This window comes from Bombus pyrosoma, linkage group LG4 (genome assembly GCF_014825855.1).
Source record: "Bombus pyrosoma isolate SC7728 linkage group LG4, ASM1482585v1, whole genome shotgun sequence".
NCBI lineage: Eukaryota > Metazoa > Arthropoda > Insecta > Hymenoptera > Apidae > Bombus > Bombus pyrosoma.
In genome coordinates, this window is record NC_057773.1 from 3,997,638 (window position 1) to 4,013,416 (window position 15,779).

Below are 15,779 nucleotides of genomic sequence, written 5' to 3' on the forward strand. Positions count from 1 at the left end.
CAAACATTTTAAAACATTGTTCTTATATCTGTTAAATGTTTCCAACGTTTCAAAATAAACTAAAGTAAAAACGTGAATAAAGTAATTGTTGAATCGTGTGTTGTAAGTTTGAAAATCGTCTACGATGATTGAAGTATTTTTCGAAATTCAGATGTAGGATTCGGAATTTAGATTTAAACACTTCGAAGTGATCATTTACGATAGTTGATCTACGAGTCCGGGTTCGCGAGAGAATCCGGATACAGTGAGTTCCTCTTTAAGCAATCTGGCTAACGATCGATCGAAATTTCCGTGGTCGGACGATTCCAAGAGTGCAGGAAATCGAAGAAATCGAATTAAGGTAAGATAGGCAGCGGGGTTTCCCTCGTCCGAGGGATGAATCTGGCCTCAACGGATATATAAGGCCGTCATCGTACAGTGCTCAGTGTCATTCGTCTGGTTTTATCAATTCCAGCAGCCTCGGCTCGATCCAAGCGCCAGCAACCAGGTAAATACGATCCAATAGAGTGAAAACGCATTTCGTACCAGTCATATGACCTACAATATCCTTTGCAACCTAACTTTCCATCGAACCATTGAAGCCAAACTCAGCCCTCGATCTCGATTCCCGGTATTGTTCATGTTCACCGAACTCGAAGCACATCCTGGTCCATTGATCCACGAGCGATCGCAGTTTCCACGATCGATCGTGCGTTAACCGCGGCACAACGATCGATCGATCCTTGGTCTTGAATCTTTCAAGTGCTTCCTGGAGAGAAACGGGGGGAAAAGAGAGAGAGAGAGAGAGGAGACGATTGCGAGACGAAGAGATAAGAGACACCTTCCATCCATATTTATTATCTTTATGTGTTCACAATGTGACCGTTAAGGAGAACGCGGAAGTATCGCGGCAGATTCCGGTTGTAAATGACGATATATATACGAAACGGAGAAAAAACGGGTGAAAAAAAGAGAGGGAGAGGGAGAGGAAAAAAGAAAGGATATAAAAAAAAAGTGGCCACCGACGTAGCGGATACGCTCGAGCAATTTATATCGAAGAGACACGAAGACCGCCCGCAGGCGATAAGTATCTGCGTTCGCGAAACAGAAAGAATAATTCGGACATATTAACGAGATACGCGTGTGATTCGTTCTTCTGCTTCTGTTTTATTTTTTACTACCAGCAACGCTTGGTTGCAACGTCTGTTTTTATCGGGTTGACTTTAATCGTTTAAGCTCGAGTTGCCTCGACGACTTCGACAACTCCGCGCGTTTATCCCTGAAAGTTCATGAATGTCATTCCCCGTCTCTTTTATGTTAGCACGTTTCTTTATCCTTTTTTATCGACTGATCGAACGAAACGGATAATTAATCGAGGAAAGTGTACATGACCATTATAATCGATCATTATTCAAGTGGCTTTGAATTGTGCATCCTGCCAGAGGCTAGGATGATCGCGACTCTATGCTTTATAGTTGTATCCTGTTAGATCTACCTTCACTAGGACTCATGTTCTATTGGATGTAGGTGTTTCTTTTCTTCTTTTCTTTTTTTTTCTTTTTTTTTTCGTTTTGGTTCGCTGTACCGCGTAAGAGTAAAAGCTGATGAACTGCACGCGATATCGAAAGTCGCTATCGTTTCTATCGCAGATCCTGTTGGTTTCTTTGTCTTCTTTTCTGTTGAACATTGTCAGACGCAATTAACAATGGCATAGTGATGTCTCGCGTCTGAGTGAAAGTTGTTACGTTCTTCGAGGTAGAAAGGGGGAATTGGCTAGTTTTGTGGATAAATAGTATCTCTTTGGAGACTAAGAATTCTCCAATTCGATTTAGTCGTTTAGATGAAGTTACGGGACTAATGGGTAATTTGCAAGAAAATTATTCCCTTGTTATAATATTTCTGACACTGATAACAATTACACCCATTAGAATATAGGATACTATTATGAGTGCAATTACATATCCCATCTCAAAGATTACAATTCCTTGGTGCAGGCTCGTTCGATCGAAGACGCGATGTTCGGCGGAAATAACTTAAAATATTTATCCAATACTTGTCTGAGAAGTTCGTAGGGTTTTTGATACTTGATATCTGTCGTAAATTTTCAAAATTACGAGCAACATATTTTAAAAATTAAATGTACTATATCATCATATTGCTGTATTCCTCGATAATGGGAAAATCTGTCTCGAAATGGTTAATATAATTGTTGCTCAGGATAAATTAACACATTTAAATCTGATATTTGTTTCAGTCATGAACGCTTCAACTCGCATTTTGCTGGTGCTCTTCGTGTCCTACGCTATAGCCTTCATGCTCGTTGCAGGGAGTGTTCCCTTCGACCGAGCCATAGGTGAGTTTAATTAAAAAATAATAATGAATTCTACGCAATGACACGCGCCAATTCCATGTTTCAAAGTTGACCACATTTTGAATTAATTTCTTTCGAGCTCTATGTTTGAAAATTAACCGTTTTAATCGCTGTGCTTCGAATTGATTTCTTAGGAGTGTGCATCAGAAATTGCGCCCAGTGCAAGAAAATGTTCGGCCCGTACTTCCTTGGACAGAAGTGCGCCGATTCTTGCGTCAAATACAAAGGAAAGCTCATCCCCGACTGCGAGGATGAAGGTTCGATTCAACCGTTCCTCCAAGCTCTCGACAGCGACTATTAAAACTCGTAATGCTTATTCATGTCAACGTGCATTATACGTAATATGTGCCAAAAATACGTCTTATATATATATATATAATATATAAAATATGTGTTACATAAAACATGTGAATTATATGTAAATTCGCAAGCAGAGGTCTTAATCTTCTAGAGTCTAAGCAGTATTCGACATTTAGTTCTTATTTAACGAGCTATTCTCAAAGACAGATTGTATTCTTATAACGAATAATATATTTATGTTAATATATTTCTATGCCGAATTGTTTTATATGTTACAATTGAAAAGAATCGAATGAAACTGAATGTCGAGTCTAGTTTGACAAAGGGTTAGATAGTATGTATATAAGATCATAGTGTATTTTTCTCTTGAGTACAGGGTACCACGAATTTTTACTTTTGTAATCAATTTTTAATCGAAACTCAGGGAAACGTATAAGTATGTGCGAGAAATTGAGAGAATTTGATTTCACGCCTTATTTGTGAGTATTATATATCATATTACATGTATTAGCTAATGACATCGACCAAAAATTTGGGATCATTTGTCACGATCGATTACATTTATAGTGAATTCTCTGCTAATTTTTATTAATTATTATTAATTCGAAATTGATCAAGATATCGATACTAATTCTCGTTTAATTTCGATAGATTTCTGTGCAGAAGTTTTCTTACATAACGTTCATAATGTTCTTAATTCTTGGCTTCTACGGAACACGGTTGTAATTCCAAATTTTTGGCTGGTAATGGGTCTCTATCGCCGTTCAAAGTATTAAACGTGAAGTATTACTAATAGTAATAAATATCAAGTGAAAGAAAAACATTTGCTTTCTACATCATATTTAAGAAAATAAAATTCTCCCGACATCTAGCATCATCGAAAAAGCTTTCGAGAAAAGGACTTGAAAAATACGTTACTCGATTTTCTTTGCATCTAATATCACAACAACAACAAAGAATGTAAAGAAATGTTTCAAAATTTAACAACATCGACAAACTAGAAAATATGTACTTCTAAAATTACGTTCTGTCACAAACAAAAGAAACAAGACGGTGCGTGACGATTTTTAATATTTTAACTGCTGTCCGCACGATCTTCGATAAATAAAACGAATTATTGCAAGCACAATTTACTCACCAGACGTTGCTTACTCCGAAGTAGGAGGAATTATATGGCACTCTGGTATCGTAGACAATGTCTGTTTTGATTCTAGTTGTTGTACCTGAAAATTATTCGTAAGTTTCTTCATGTTATATCGTTTTCTTTCTTTGTATTTATTTTCTTTTCATCTTGAATTAATTTTTCCTTTCTCTTATGCGTATAAAATGTATATTTACACGTTGTCGAAGAGATTTCTCGTTCATGGCTGCTCTCGATAATAAATGTTTCACTTTGTCTAGGAGTTCAGACTTGTGGTACAATTGCTCCCTCAATGTCTTTATCTCCCCGTTATCCTCCTCCTTTTGCACCTTTTCGAACGCAGCTACCCTTCGCTCGGCCAATTGCAAATCTGTTTCTAACGCCACGATTCGCTTCTGCGCTTCCTCGTAATTAATTTTCAACGCAGTTTCGCTTTTGCTATTTAACAATTTGCCCTACACGCGAAATCGATAAATCGTTAGTGATGAAATTAGACGTAAACATGGGATAAAGATATGAAATTAATGAATTGTTCCCCTGCCTGATGTATATGATTCGTTTTTGAGCCAAGCCTGAGACGCCTGTTTTCTACTTGAAGCTTCTCGATGATTCTTTTCAACGTAAAGATCGTTTTTTCCATTTTCAAGTTGGATTGTTTAGTACCGTAGTCTTGTAAATCCTTGTCCGACGATCTTGGAGTCGAATCTGACGATTTTTCTACTTTCAGTAGCTCTATGTATCTATATATTAATGATGCAGTAGAATAAAGTAAAAAATAGTTGTAGAATAAAACAGCTATTTTAATATCGTTGCTTCACTTATAATTATCCCTTAAAAATAGAATTTTTATTTAATTTTATCTTAAGATATATGAATAATGAAGCTAAAAGTAAACAACAAAATATTATTTGTTTTAATCATCGTAAACAACAGCGCTTCAACTAGAAAATGCCGCAGCGTCTAATAGAAGATCTAATAATTTATCATCGTTCCCTAACTTGTTGTTGATCCATTAAAAAGAAATTCTTTTGTAGAACATAAAATAGACAATATTATATTTTAAATATTGGAATGTGCAAAGCAATGAAATTGTTGAAAAAAAAATAGTACGATAAATATTCCAATTAATTAAAAATGTCAGATCAAGTTTCATAAACCTTAGCTTACGAGATATGACAATAAAATATTTAATTAAAAACGCATTACTAAACCTACTTTTCCAAGTGTTCAACCTTCTCCCTCAACCTAGGCGTGTCCGCGTTCGCCTTTTCCAATTCGAGTCGAAGCTCGAAGTTCTCGGCTTCCAACGCTAAGTTCATTTTCTCCAAAATATCTTTAGTCATTTCCAATTTCTCTAACTGATTAACAACATAGCTGTTACCCTATAAAACATCGATAAACGTAAAGAAACAACTGAACAATGAACCAGAAAACTGCAAACAAAGAAACAGACCTGAGAAATTGTCTCTAAAGCAGCAATACGTGCTTTTTGCTCTTCGATTTTGTGCAAAAGCTTCTCGTTATCTTCGTTCTCCAACCTGTCGGACAATTCTTTGACACGTTCGCGTAAAGTTTCGCACTCTTTCTGAAGATCTCCCATTATATTTTGTCGAACAGTTATTGGTCGAGCTGATAGATTTCCAGCTACTGTGTGACCTTCTGATTTCAATTTGTTTTTTAAATACCATTTTTCCCTTTCCATACACGAAACCACCGATCGAAGTTTCTCGTAATTCGTGAGTAATTTCGAGTGCTCGTCCGTTTTTTCTTTGAGCTTCTCTTTCAACTTTTCAGCGGTTTGTTGCCACTTCTTCTGCTTTTCCCACAACGAAAGCTCTTCCGCTGTCTACGCGATATATTTTGGAATTTTTATACATATTACTAGTGTGGTACATTTATACCAGTTAGATGTCAAATTGTTGAAGTAAGAGTACCTTGGCTTTCTTCGCTTCCTGAGCTAAATATTCTCTGTCTAGCTGCACTCGAGCTTTCTCGAGTTCTTCTTCTAAGGACTTTACTTTACGTTCAAGCAGAATTTCGCGCTGCGAGGTTTTCTTTTCTTGTGCCTTTACGGCCATATATCTATGACGAAGGTGATTAGAGAGGGTAATTCAAGGACGATTATGGTTAAAGGATTTCTCCTGTCTCTTGTGATTTTCATTCGATTATACAAATAAAAAAGGAAAAAAAAGAAAACGAATCGTATCAAAATTAAAACAGATAAATTTTGTGTTATATAGAGGATTCTATTTTCAATAATAATTGGTAGATTGGTCCAAAAATTCATTTATTAGTAGACTGCAAATTTTCATGTATTCATGGAAAATTTTAATGCCCAAGGATTCACAGAACGCACATATTGTGCATTTAATATTCAATCCTATCAGTTCAAAGTTTCAGTATCCGCATAAATTTCGAGATAAAAATACCCAAAGAATAGAGATTTGAAGCGACTTTATAAAAAAATATCACTCCTTCAGATCTACTCGCAAAAATATGAATTTGCTTAAACGACTGCAGTCTATTTATTAATTTTTTGAGCGCTACCTAAGGGCTCTCAAAAACGAACGTTTTATCTAAATTTTATTTTAAAAAGGTCCTATATGACTTCTATCTATGACCCATATCTTCTAATAAAAATCATGAAAAATATTTCTGTATCCATTGGGAATCGAATTTACTACATTGATACATTATACGTTCTGTTTTCTCACTTTTCGTCTATCACAAAAATACCTGCGACTAAGTTGTTGCTTCAATTCAGAAATTTCGTTCTTATACATTTTCTCCTTTTCCAACAACGATTGCAACTGTTTCCTCACTGTATCCGTATGATCCTGTTGCTGTAAATTATCGTGACTCTGTGTAATTTCGTGTATCTTCAACTCTGACTCGCCATGAGTTATCGCTTGCCGTGATCGAGTAGCAGATTCCATTAATTCAACTTCGTTCTTCGTGGAGAAAAAAAGAAAGTAATCAAATATACGTAATAAAATAACATTTAATATAAATTTCCAAAGACCGTGAAGAATCTATGGTACCTGCAGCTCCTGGCACGCGAAACTAAGCTGATTTATCTTATCATCTTTCTCTTGCATCTCTTTCATCAAAGACATATTCCCTTTCGTGACCATCATACGATTTTCACATAATTGTTTTCGTAACGTGTCTGCTTCTGATTGCCATTTTGCCAATTCTCCGAGATAGCTCTCTAACTCGCTTTTATGCTGTTCTTCTAGTCTAATAAAAAGCGATAGTTCAACATCTGATTGTCCTTTTCAACTAACGACATATTAAATAGAAACGATAGATATAGTGAGGTCGTAAATTAAAGTTTCAACTTTGATTATAGTCTTTGAATTTCTATGTTTCATTATCATTCTCGTTTTGGCGAGTAAAAGGACGTTCAATGTTCCAAGAGAAACTTTAGTACAAAATTGAAAGAAGATATGATATTAACAATAATTTTTTGTGTATCTTCCACAAAAGTAAAAAGCTTTGTAACTATAGAAAGATACGGTTAGGTCAAGAATGGCCGAAACAATGCATGAACACACACAAACTAGATACATCCGTACAATTTTAGCTACCCTAATTTTTGGTTATCATTAAAAATGCTGTTGAATTTTACATGTTTTTTTGGATCTAATCTCACTACCGCAAACTATCCAACGAATCTGAATCCTTTCCTTACTAAAAACGACTATAATCGCTAAACTTTGGATTTTTATGCATTCGTGGGTAAATTAAAAAATGCACAAATCCACCGAATGCATACAACATATAAAAATATATAAAATGTTCAAAATTGAGTACTCGTCATAATTCTTAGATAGGTTTCATCTTTCCAAAAATCCGCAGTCCAGTAATCTCGCAGAAAAAGCGATTTCAATCAAATTCTAATTGGTTTCTGGGCTAATAGCGGAATCAAAACGCGTAGACTTCATTTGCCCGCCAATTTTCCGACCTCACTATATCTTTTCTACCTAGAACGATACCTTTCCCTCGTACGATCCACATGATTCAGCCTTTCCTCGGCCAACCGATGCCAACGATCGCTCAGTTCCTTAGTTATACTCAAATCTGCCTCCAACGTAGAAACCTTCTCTTTCAACCTAGCAACCTCTTCCGTCTGCATAACGATATTTCTTATATCATCAATTTTCGACTCAGCTTCTTGTACTTTTTCTATCAATTTCTCTGGCTCGTCTCTCCTATCATCTTGCCTCTGTTGAATTCTTTGAGTATCGCTTTGCATTGATAGAATACGACTCTGCAAACTTCTGATTTCTTCTTGCAGACGAGCTGCAGCCTTACTGTGCTCGTCTCTATCTTCTTTCAACAGGTTTTGATATCTGCCTATGGTCTCCTCCTTTTGACTGACAAGCTTCTGCAAGCTGTTTATCGTCGACTTCAAAGCAAGCTTCTCACTACAGTCAGCGGTAGGGCGTTGTACACGAGGCGAAAGCTTGTATTCTTCAATTATTTTCTCTTTCTGCGCCAGTGCTAGGTCTTTGCTTTTTATTATCTCATTCAACGAGTCCACCTTCGCCTGACACTCTGCTATCTGTAATTCGTACTTGATTAGAGTGGAGGAACGTTCGGAGCTGAGCTTCAGAGCTTGATCCAATTGTTCTCGAAGTAATGACATTTCCTGATCACTTCCTTTTCTTTCTATCGCATCTTTCTCTGCTTTTTCTCCCTGTTCTACGTCTACTTTCTCTCCTATCATTTCCTTCGTCGTTTTTATCGTTTCTTTATATCGTGTATCTTCTTTAGAATGAATCGCTTCTTCTTTTTTCTCTTTGACTTCCATTTCCTTCAACGTTTCTTTCGTTGATTCTTTCGCCGTTTCTTTTATTACTTTCTCCTTAAGTTCTCTATCTTCTGGATCACTTTCTTTGGAAAACGTGGTCTGAACTTCAATATCGCTCGTTTGTTTCTTGTCCAAGCAACAAGTGTAGGGATCTGTTTGCATTTCTCTTGGTTTCGTCTCTACGATTGCTTGAATCGACGCATGCTTGTTTTCTGGTAACATTGGGCTCGTTATGTCATTCGTATTGGTTTTGGATCGTTGATCTTGACCTTTGCTCCATGCTCTCTGGATCTGTATCATCTCGTGCTCCATTTCGGTTATGACCGATTCGTATTCCATGAATTTGTTGTTGGCCATTTGGATATCGTACTCTAGCTGTGTTATCTTTCGTTTGCACTTAAAGTCCTGATCAATTGTTAATCGTTAATTTAAAGCAAACCATCTGACTTGAAATAAATACAAAATAAACATCAACGAAGAAAAATAATAAAGGACGAAATACGACTGAATGCAACTATTCCCAATGATTAATAAATTAAAAAGTTTGTGAATTCTTATAACTTTACTTATAATTAAATTAATTAATCGAATCAATCGAGTTTTTCGAATGGATTAAAGAAAATTTGTTTCAAGTATTTAAAGAATATAGTACACATCGAATACAGAAATAAGAGAATATGAAGACAGAAAAATATTAAAAAGAATACGTGGCCATTAACAGAAAAAACATTTTCCTAAACAATTTGATAAAAACACATACGTTCAGAGTATACTGCGAATATTCTGAAAATCGTTGCATAATATCTTGGACACTGTTGCTTCCAATCTGTTGTTCTAGTATATCTTTTAAACTTTCAACGATTTGTAAGCGATTAGTTAATGTTTCCTGTTGCTGTTTAGCATTCTCATGGCACTCTTTCGCTTTTTTCATATCCGAATCGATATTCTGACGTTCGTCTTTGAGTTTCAACGATAACGAAATTACTCTATCTAAAGCGCTAATCGAAGTGCAGCCTGCGTACTGATTTTGCAGAAACCCTATCACTTCTTTGTACATTCTGCAAAAAAATTCTTATTAATTGAATACCTGTATATCATGAAATATAATAGAAAATAATATCTCTCTAATAAAATAAAATAATTCTCTATAATAGAAATGCAAAAGCAAAATCTTCTCCAGCGACAATCTTATAACTCAAAATATACTTCGTTAAAAATTCCAATTTCTAACTTACCTATATATTTAAAATTATAATTAATTCTATAATTCCAGTATTTAAGTTTAACTTCTAATCTATGCATGTATTAAAGAATTCGAAGATTTATTTTTAGTGTAATTCTAATTTACTAATTTATCATTCTAATTTTAAACAATTCCCAATTTATATATTAAAAATTCTGAAATGTATACTTAATTTCATAATGCAAAATTCATTCATGTCGTCAGAGGAGATCGAAAGTTCACGGAAAACAATTTCACCTGCAACGATTATCGCACTGTTTTCGACAATCATGCACGTAAGTGCGCAATCCTTCGCAAGTTGTCCTCGATTTATCAAGTTCTTCCTGCAAATACGACACCTCATTCTCCAATTTAACTTTCCGCGTATTCAACTCCATCTCTAACGAATTTTTATTCGCCAACTCAAAGTCCAGTCTCGAAATTGTCGCTTTGTCTTCACTAACAGCTTGCAAATTTAATATATGATGCCTGAGATTGTCCAGTTCCATCGTTTTTAACGAATTCAACGAATATTGCTGCTTAGCTTCCTCTTGAGCAACCTGCAGTTGTTTCTTCAGATTTTCAATTTCTATCTGAAGAACTGCATTGTTGTCTTTTAATTCTTGCACTTTATTATCATCTACTTGTTGAGTCCTCTCAAAGTGCAAATCTTTGGATAATCTTTTATGCAGAATAATTAATTCTTCCTGCAATTCAGACTTAGCAGCGGCCACTTCTTTGAGATTTCCCTCGCATTTTGACAATTGAGTCTGTAAAATTTCATGCAGACTAGTCACGTGATCAGCTCGTTGCTTTTCTAAAAGTTCTCCAGCCTCAGCTTCTCTCAATTTTTCCGTCAAATTTAAATCCTGATCGCTTTTGCTATGAATTTCTTTTTGCAAATACTCTACAACTTGATCTTTTTCTTGAGTTATCAATTCCAATTCTTTCTTTAATATTTCTATTTCATTGTCATTTCCTAGTACTAAATTATTTTCCATCACATTACGAAAACGTATGCTTAATTCTTCGTGTTTCTCTCTTAATTCGTTGTAAATGGCTGAACTAACAGAGTTGAATAAGTTGCTCTGCAATATCGATAACTCGCGTTCGAGGATTTTGTTGTGTTTGGTAGAGTCAGCCAATGCTTTGTTTAAATAACTTTCATTTCTAATTGCTTCTTTTTGGGTCTGGTAAGCTTTCGTTGTTTCCTTATTCAACAATTTTTGAAGAGCAAAGTTCTTCCTGTTTGCAATTAAAACTTCGCTGGAAGCTTCTGCATATTCTTTGGTCTTAATCACGAAAGCTTTTCGAATCTCATCTTCGCCATCTTCCAATATCTTTGCACTCTGCTCGTAAACATCGTGCTTATGTTTCAACTTTTCAATTTCGTTTTTAAGCTCATCGTTTTGTTCTATTAAGGAGGTCTTTTGTTTCTCCCATTCTTCTGTCTCGTTTTTATAGGCTTCTTGTAATCTCTTCATTTCGGTAAGATACATAGCTATTTTTTCGCTATCTGAGTCTTCGGTGTACACTTTATCGACATCGCCATGTACATTCAAAACTAATTTTCGCAGCATGTTATCCTTTCTTTGCAGTTCTTTTCTATAATTATTTATTCTTTGTAATAGCAATTTGTTTATTTCGTTGACTCATATATTAGTGAAATATACGGCAACGATTTAGAAGAATATTTATAAGTATAGAGAACGTTCAAAAATAAAAGATTCTAAATTTGAAGTTTGAGGGATAAAATTAATCTAAAAAATGTCACTACTCTGGTGGCTCTGATGTGTAAATTATAGTTTAATATATATTCAATGGTCCATTAAAAATTGTCTTATGACTGCAATAGGAGGAAAAGAATACCATTTCAATTAAACACATTCAGTGATTCATTATAAAATTTCCTCATATTTCTAACAGGAAGAAGAAAATAAAATTAAAAAATTACAGAAATCAAGCCTTATTTGTACAATCAATTTAAATAATTTTATCCCTAAAACTTGAATTAAATTCCATTGAAAAACGAAGCCAGATATTTCGAATCTTCATTACAAGCATCATAAATTTACCTCAATTGTTTAAGTTGGCCTCTCAATTCAGCATTGCTGCCCTGCACAACATTCAAATTCTCCTGCAACCTCATCGCAGGATGATACCAGCCTGCTAAATGTCTCACATCTAACGCCTCTAACAACCTTTCTAAAGTATTAGACTGTATCTCCACACTACTCTTTCCTACGATATTAAACGATTAATCATCTATCTAACTTATACATATATAAAAGCAAGAATAATAAAGAATACTTCTTAACAATTTACAAATGCAATTTACAAACATGATTAGTATACGTGTGTTCAATAGTTTACGTGTGTTACGAAAGACAGAAATTCGAAATAGAGAATGAAGAAGCAATTTTGCCGTGGAAAGAAGGAAAAATTTGTGCATCATTAAAGTACCATTAAAAGTAGCGAAAATTCACCGTCTTGGTTTCGGATACTGTCCAAAATTTCATGCATCCCGGTTCTAAGGGCTTCGTTCTCCTCTATGACTAACTGGATATTTTCTTGTAACTCAGAAACATTTAATTTCGAATGCCACGCAGATGTAGATTCCGCCAGTTTGGTCGAATGGAAAAATTCGCCAGTATCATTTACAATACCATCCGAAACATCTAATTCTTTCGATGATTTTTTACATAATTTATATTTTAACACCCTTATCTAAAATATTAAGGTAATCCAAAGAAAAAAAATTGTTCGATTCACAATAGAAAAGGAATTATTTTAATTCAATCGACAAATATCGTCATTGAGTATTTGCTTCTTACGTCTGAATTTAATTCTAAATTTTCCTCGACGAGCAATTTATTTTGATGCAGAAGTTCCGTCAATTTCTTTTCCTGCTCTCTACGTTTTGCTAAAGCGTGTTCGATGGAAACCGATTCGTCTTCTGGTATACCTAATTTTTCTCTACAGTCCATATTATTAGCATATGTGCAATGAAAGCTTTCAAAAGGTGCAGTGGTCTTACAATTACCTAAGGGTTATAATTTCCATTTCCTGATACGAGTTTAACATCTCTAATTTGTTCACCACATTAATTAAATCTGTTATACGCCCACTCTTGCTCTCCAGTTCACTTTTTAGATTTTTTATTTCGTTCAATGCGTCTGTTAAAGCTTGATTCTCGTCCTCATATTTTCTCAACGTTCCTAATACTTCGCACAACTGAATAACATGAAATGTTTAAAAGACCTGAGACTAATATAAGTGTTTTTTAAATAAAATATATCTAATGAACTAACTTTGCCACTTTTTGACTCCGCATCTTCCTCCGCTTCATTTAATTTAATTTGCAGATTAGATATCTGCTCGTTCGCGTCCTGCAACTTTTTTAATAAATCCCTCTGCTCCTTCTTTTTGTCGATCTTTTTTATCCTGAAGGAAATATCAATGAAATTTTAACCACAAATCGATTATATTCAAAACCTTTATTTCCTTAAAAACGATTATGTACATACTTTTGAGCATCTGTTTTTAATTTTTCTATGAGAGTTGCACTTTCGTTGATTTCAACGGTGGCTTCAGATAATTTTGTTTTTAACTCGAGTATAATTTTATCACGATGATCTATCTGTTCGTTCAAGTGGACGATTTCGGATTTATTTTGCTCTTTGACAGAGGCTACGGATTGCATGAAAGATTGAGACAAATGTTCTCTTAATCGCAGAATTTCATCGTCTTTTTCATCTAATATTGCCTAACAAATTTCGAACGAATTAAAACGTGTGAAAAGCTTCATAATCTTACTTTAATCCTTTAATTCCCATAGGCATCAACAGATGCAACCTTCCATTTATCCAAAGTACAAGTAAACGTAAATAATTATAATATAAAAAAATATGTTTGATTTTCGTTTACTTTTTAAATTACCAACATTTTAGTAGGATAGTGAAATACAGTAAGAAAATTTATAAATTCTAATATAAGACTAAAAAAATAATATTGTAAATGAATATCAAAACAGTTTCAAAATTTATTAATTTGTATGAATAAAAGCAGAAATTAATAAAATTAATCATATAGCATCATAACCTGAGCTTTGGGAATTAAAGTTGAATTACACTACGATATACCTTCCATTCATTGATTCTAACATCAATTTCTGTACTAAATTCATCTATTGCTTTATCTCTATCTAACTGCTGAGCTGTTACTTCCTCAACCTGTGTCACTAATGCTGCGTTTTCTCGTTCTAAGTCAAATATTCTTTCTGTAAAAAATACATTCTTGCAGTTTGATCATAAAAATGAACCTGTTCATAACGAACTAAACAACTTTTCATTTTAATAACCTTTATACTCTATAGATTTGATTTGTGCAGAACTTAGTTCTTCGGTTATTTCATTCATTTTATATGTTGCATCTTCCATTTCTTGAGTTAAAGTGCTTAACCGTCCTTTTAAAACTAAATTGTCCCTTTCAAAAGTCTATGGAATTACAAAGATGTAAACAGAACATTCTAACAATATTTTGCTTCATCTGAAACTCACCTCTAATTCTGTCATAAGAATTTTAATCTTTTTATTTTTGCCTTGCAAAGCATCGTCATAATCAGTGCTTTCAGATACATCTACGTGCTTAAAACAAAATAATATAAATAGTTTTATAAGTGGTTTTTATATCTTTGCTATATTACTAATGAAATATCTTACTTTAGATACATTGGTGGTTTCATGTTTTGAATCGGAAGTACCCCACTCTATCATATAAAATGAAACATATTTTGTAATATACTTCCATTATATTAGAGTAATAAAGTAAACCTTAATTAAAATTATACTTCAACTAAAGAATACACACGATTTACCTTTCTTTTTACGCTTAGCAGGTTCAGGTTTTAAGGAAGAAATGGTTTGTTTTAATTCGCCACATTCTAAAAGTAGTGACTCTACCTATTAACAAAATAAATTTCAAAATATCACAAAAGAATACTAACCTAAATAAATACTATTCTATGTTCGACGAGGAAAGACATGATAGAAGAATAAGAGAGTGCTGCATTTTATTGAATAAATATCACACAAATAACAATAGAGGTATTCTATGAAAAACAATTCGTGTTAAATAAGAATGTTAAATGATTATTTTTACTTGATTGTCTTTGTATTGCAGTATTTCTTGAGATAGTTTCATCAAAGTTCGTAGGTTATGTATATCACTAATCTCGTCAACGTCGCAACTGATCATAGCAGGATAAAGATCCTCCATGTCATCGTCGGTTAATGACGATGGATCCGCTGATAATATACGATCCCAATCAGTACGACCCATTTTTCGCGATAATTGTTTATTACCACTAAATATAACCCCACTATTTCTATGTAATCAGTATGTTTGACGTTTACCAACGACGCCTGCCAGCTAGTTGTCATGGGAACTCATTTTCAACATTTGATCCGACATCTGGCGGAGACTTAGAAAACTAACACGAAGAAGTAACATTACTGAAACATTTCCTATTAACGCATGAAAGCGAAAATTTTGTTTGAAATATGTACTTTATAATGTTCAAAGAATTTTATAAATACTTTTCAAATACTATTATATAAAACACAGAGGTCAATATGATGTTTTCATTGCCATAAATTTGATTAAAATTACACTATTTGTTTTATTAATGTTAGTTCGTATATTCGAATTTTTATTCTACAAATTTCAATTTTTATATGGAAAATTCATATATATATATATATATATATATATATATACTTTTGAAACCTCGAATTGAAAATATTGTATATGTTTGAGTAATAGTATTACGTTATGTTATGACGAATCGAAACATTATCAAAGAGTGTTTCCCATAAACAAGATAACCGCCTATACTCTCATCTAATCCCACTGTAAATATCGAAGGAAGTAAAAGTCACATATTCTATAA

General features: G+C 33.9%; 2 protein-coding genes across 2 annotated transcripts; one reads left to right on the top strand and one right to left on the bottom strand.

The window, feature by feature from the left end:
* Window positions 1-441: 441 nt before the first annotated feature.
* Window positions 442-4,001, top strand: LOC122566483 (eclosion hormone). The gene is made up of 3 exons (XM_043723791.1): window positions 442-487; window positions 2,234-2,332; window positions 2,485-4,001. The coding sequence occupies exons 2-3, from the start codon at window positions 2,236-2,238 to the stop codon at window positions 2,649-2,651; spliced, it is 264 nt and encodes an 87-aa protein (XP_043579726.1). The 5' UTR covers window positions 442-487; window positions 2,234-2,235; the 3' UTR covers window positions 2,652-4,001.
* Window positions 3,770-15,211, bottom strand: LOC122566484 (centrosomal protein of 290 kDa). The gene is made up of 23 exons (XM_043723793.1): window positions 14,990-15,211; window positions 14,706-14,790; window positions 14,551-14,597; window positions 14,389-14,475; window positions 14,190-14,325; window positions 13,972-14,108; window positions 13,357-13,595; window positions 13,141-13,273; window positions 12,873-13,063; window positions 12,664-12,805; window positions 12,316-12,556; window positions 11,905-12,070; window positions 10,088-11,434; window positions 9,368-9,665; window positions 7,790-9,012; window positions 6,833-7,031; window positions 6,528-6,742; window positions 5,726-5,873; window positions 5,245-5,637; window positions 5,007-5,173; window positions 4,333-4,531; window positions 3,989-4,246; window positions 3,770-3,873 (listed from the first exon to the last, which is right to left on the bottom strand). Exons 1-23 carry the CDS (start codon window positions 15,167-15,169, stop codon window positions 3,799-3,801), a joined length of 6,306 nt encoding a protein of 2,101 aa, XP_043579728.1. The 5' UTR covers window positions 15,170-15,211; the 3' UTR covers window positions 3,770-3,798.
* Between the last annotated feature and the right edge of the window lie 568 nt (window positions 15,212-15,779).

Excerpts from the sequence above, each read along its gene's own strand:
- LOC122566484 (XM_043723793.1), bottom strand. The coding sequence starts at position 15,169 with ATGGGTCGTACTGATTGGGATCGTATATTATCAGCGGATCCATCGTCA. Across the intron at positions 12,806-12,872 it reads ATGGAAATTATAACCCTTAG|AGAAAAATTAGGTATACCAG; the intron begins GTAATTGTAAGA and ends TATGGACTGTAG. Across the intron at positions 11,435-11,904 it reads GGCCAACTTAAACAATTGAG|AAAAGAACTGCAAAGAAAGG; the intron begins GTAAATTTATGA and ends AAATAATTATAG.
- LOC122566483 (XM_043723791.1), top strand. The coding sequence starts at position 2,236 with ATGAACGCTTCAACTCGCATTTTGCTGGTGCTCTTCGTGTCCTACGCT. Across the intron at positions 2,333-2,484 it reads TCCCTTCGACCGAGCCATAG|GAGTGTGCATCAGAAATTGC; the intron begins GTGAGTTTAATT and ends TTGATTTCTTAG.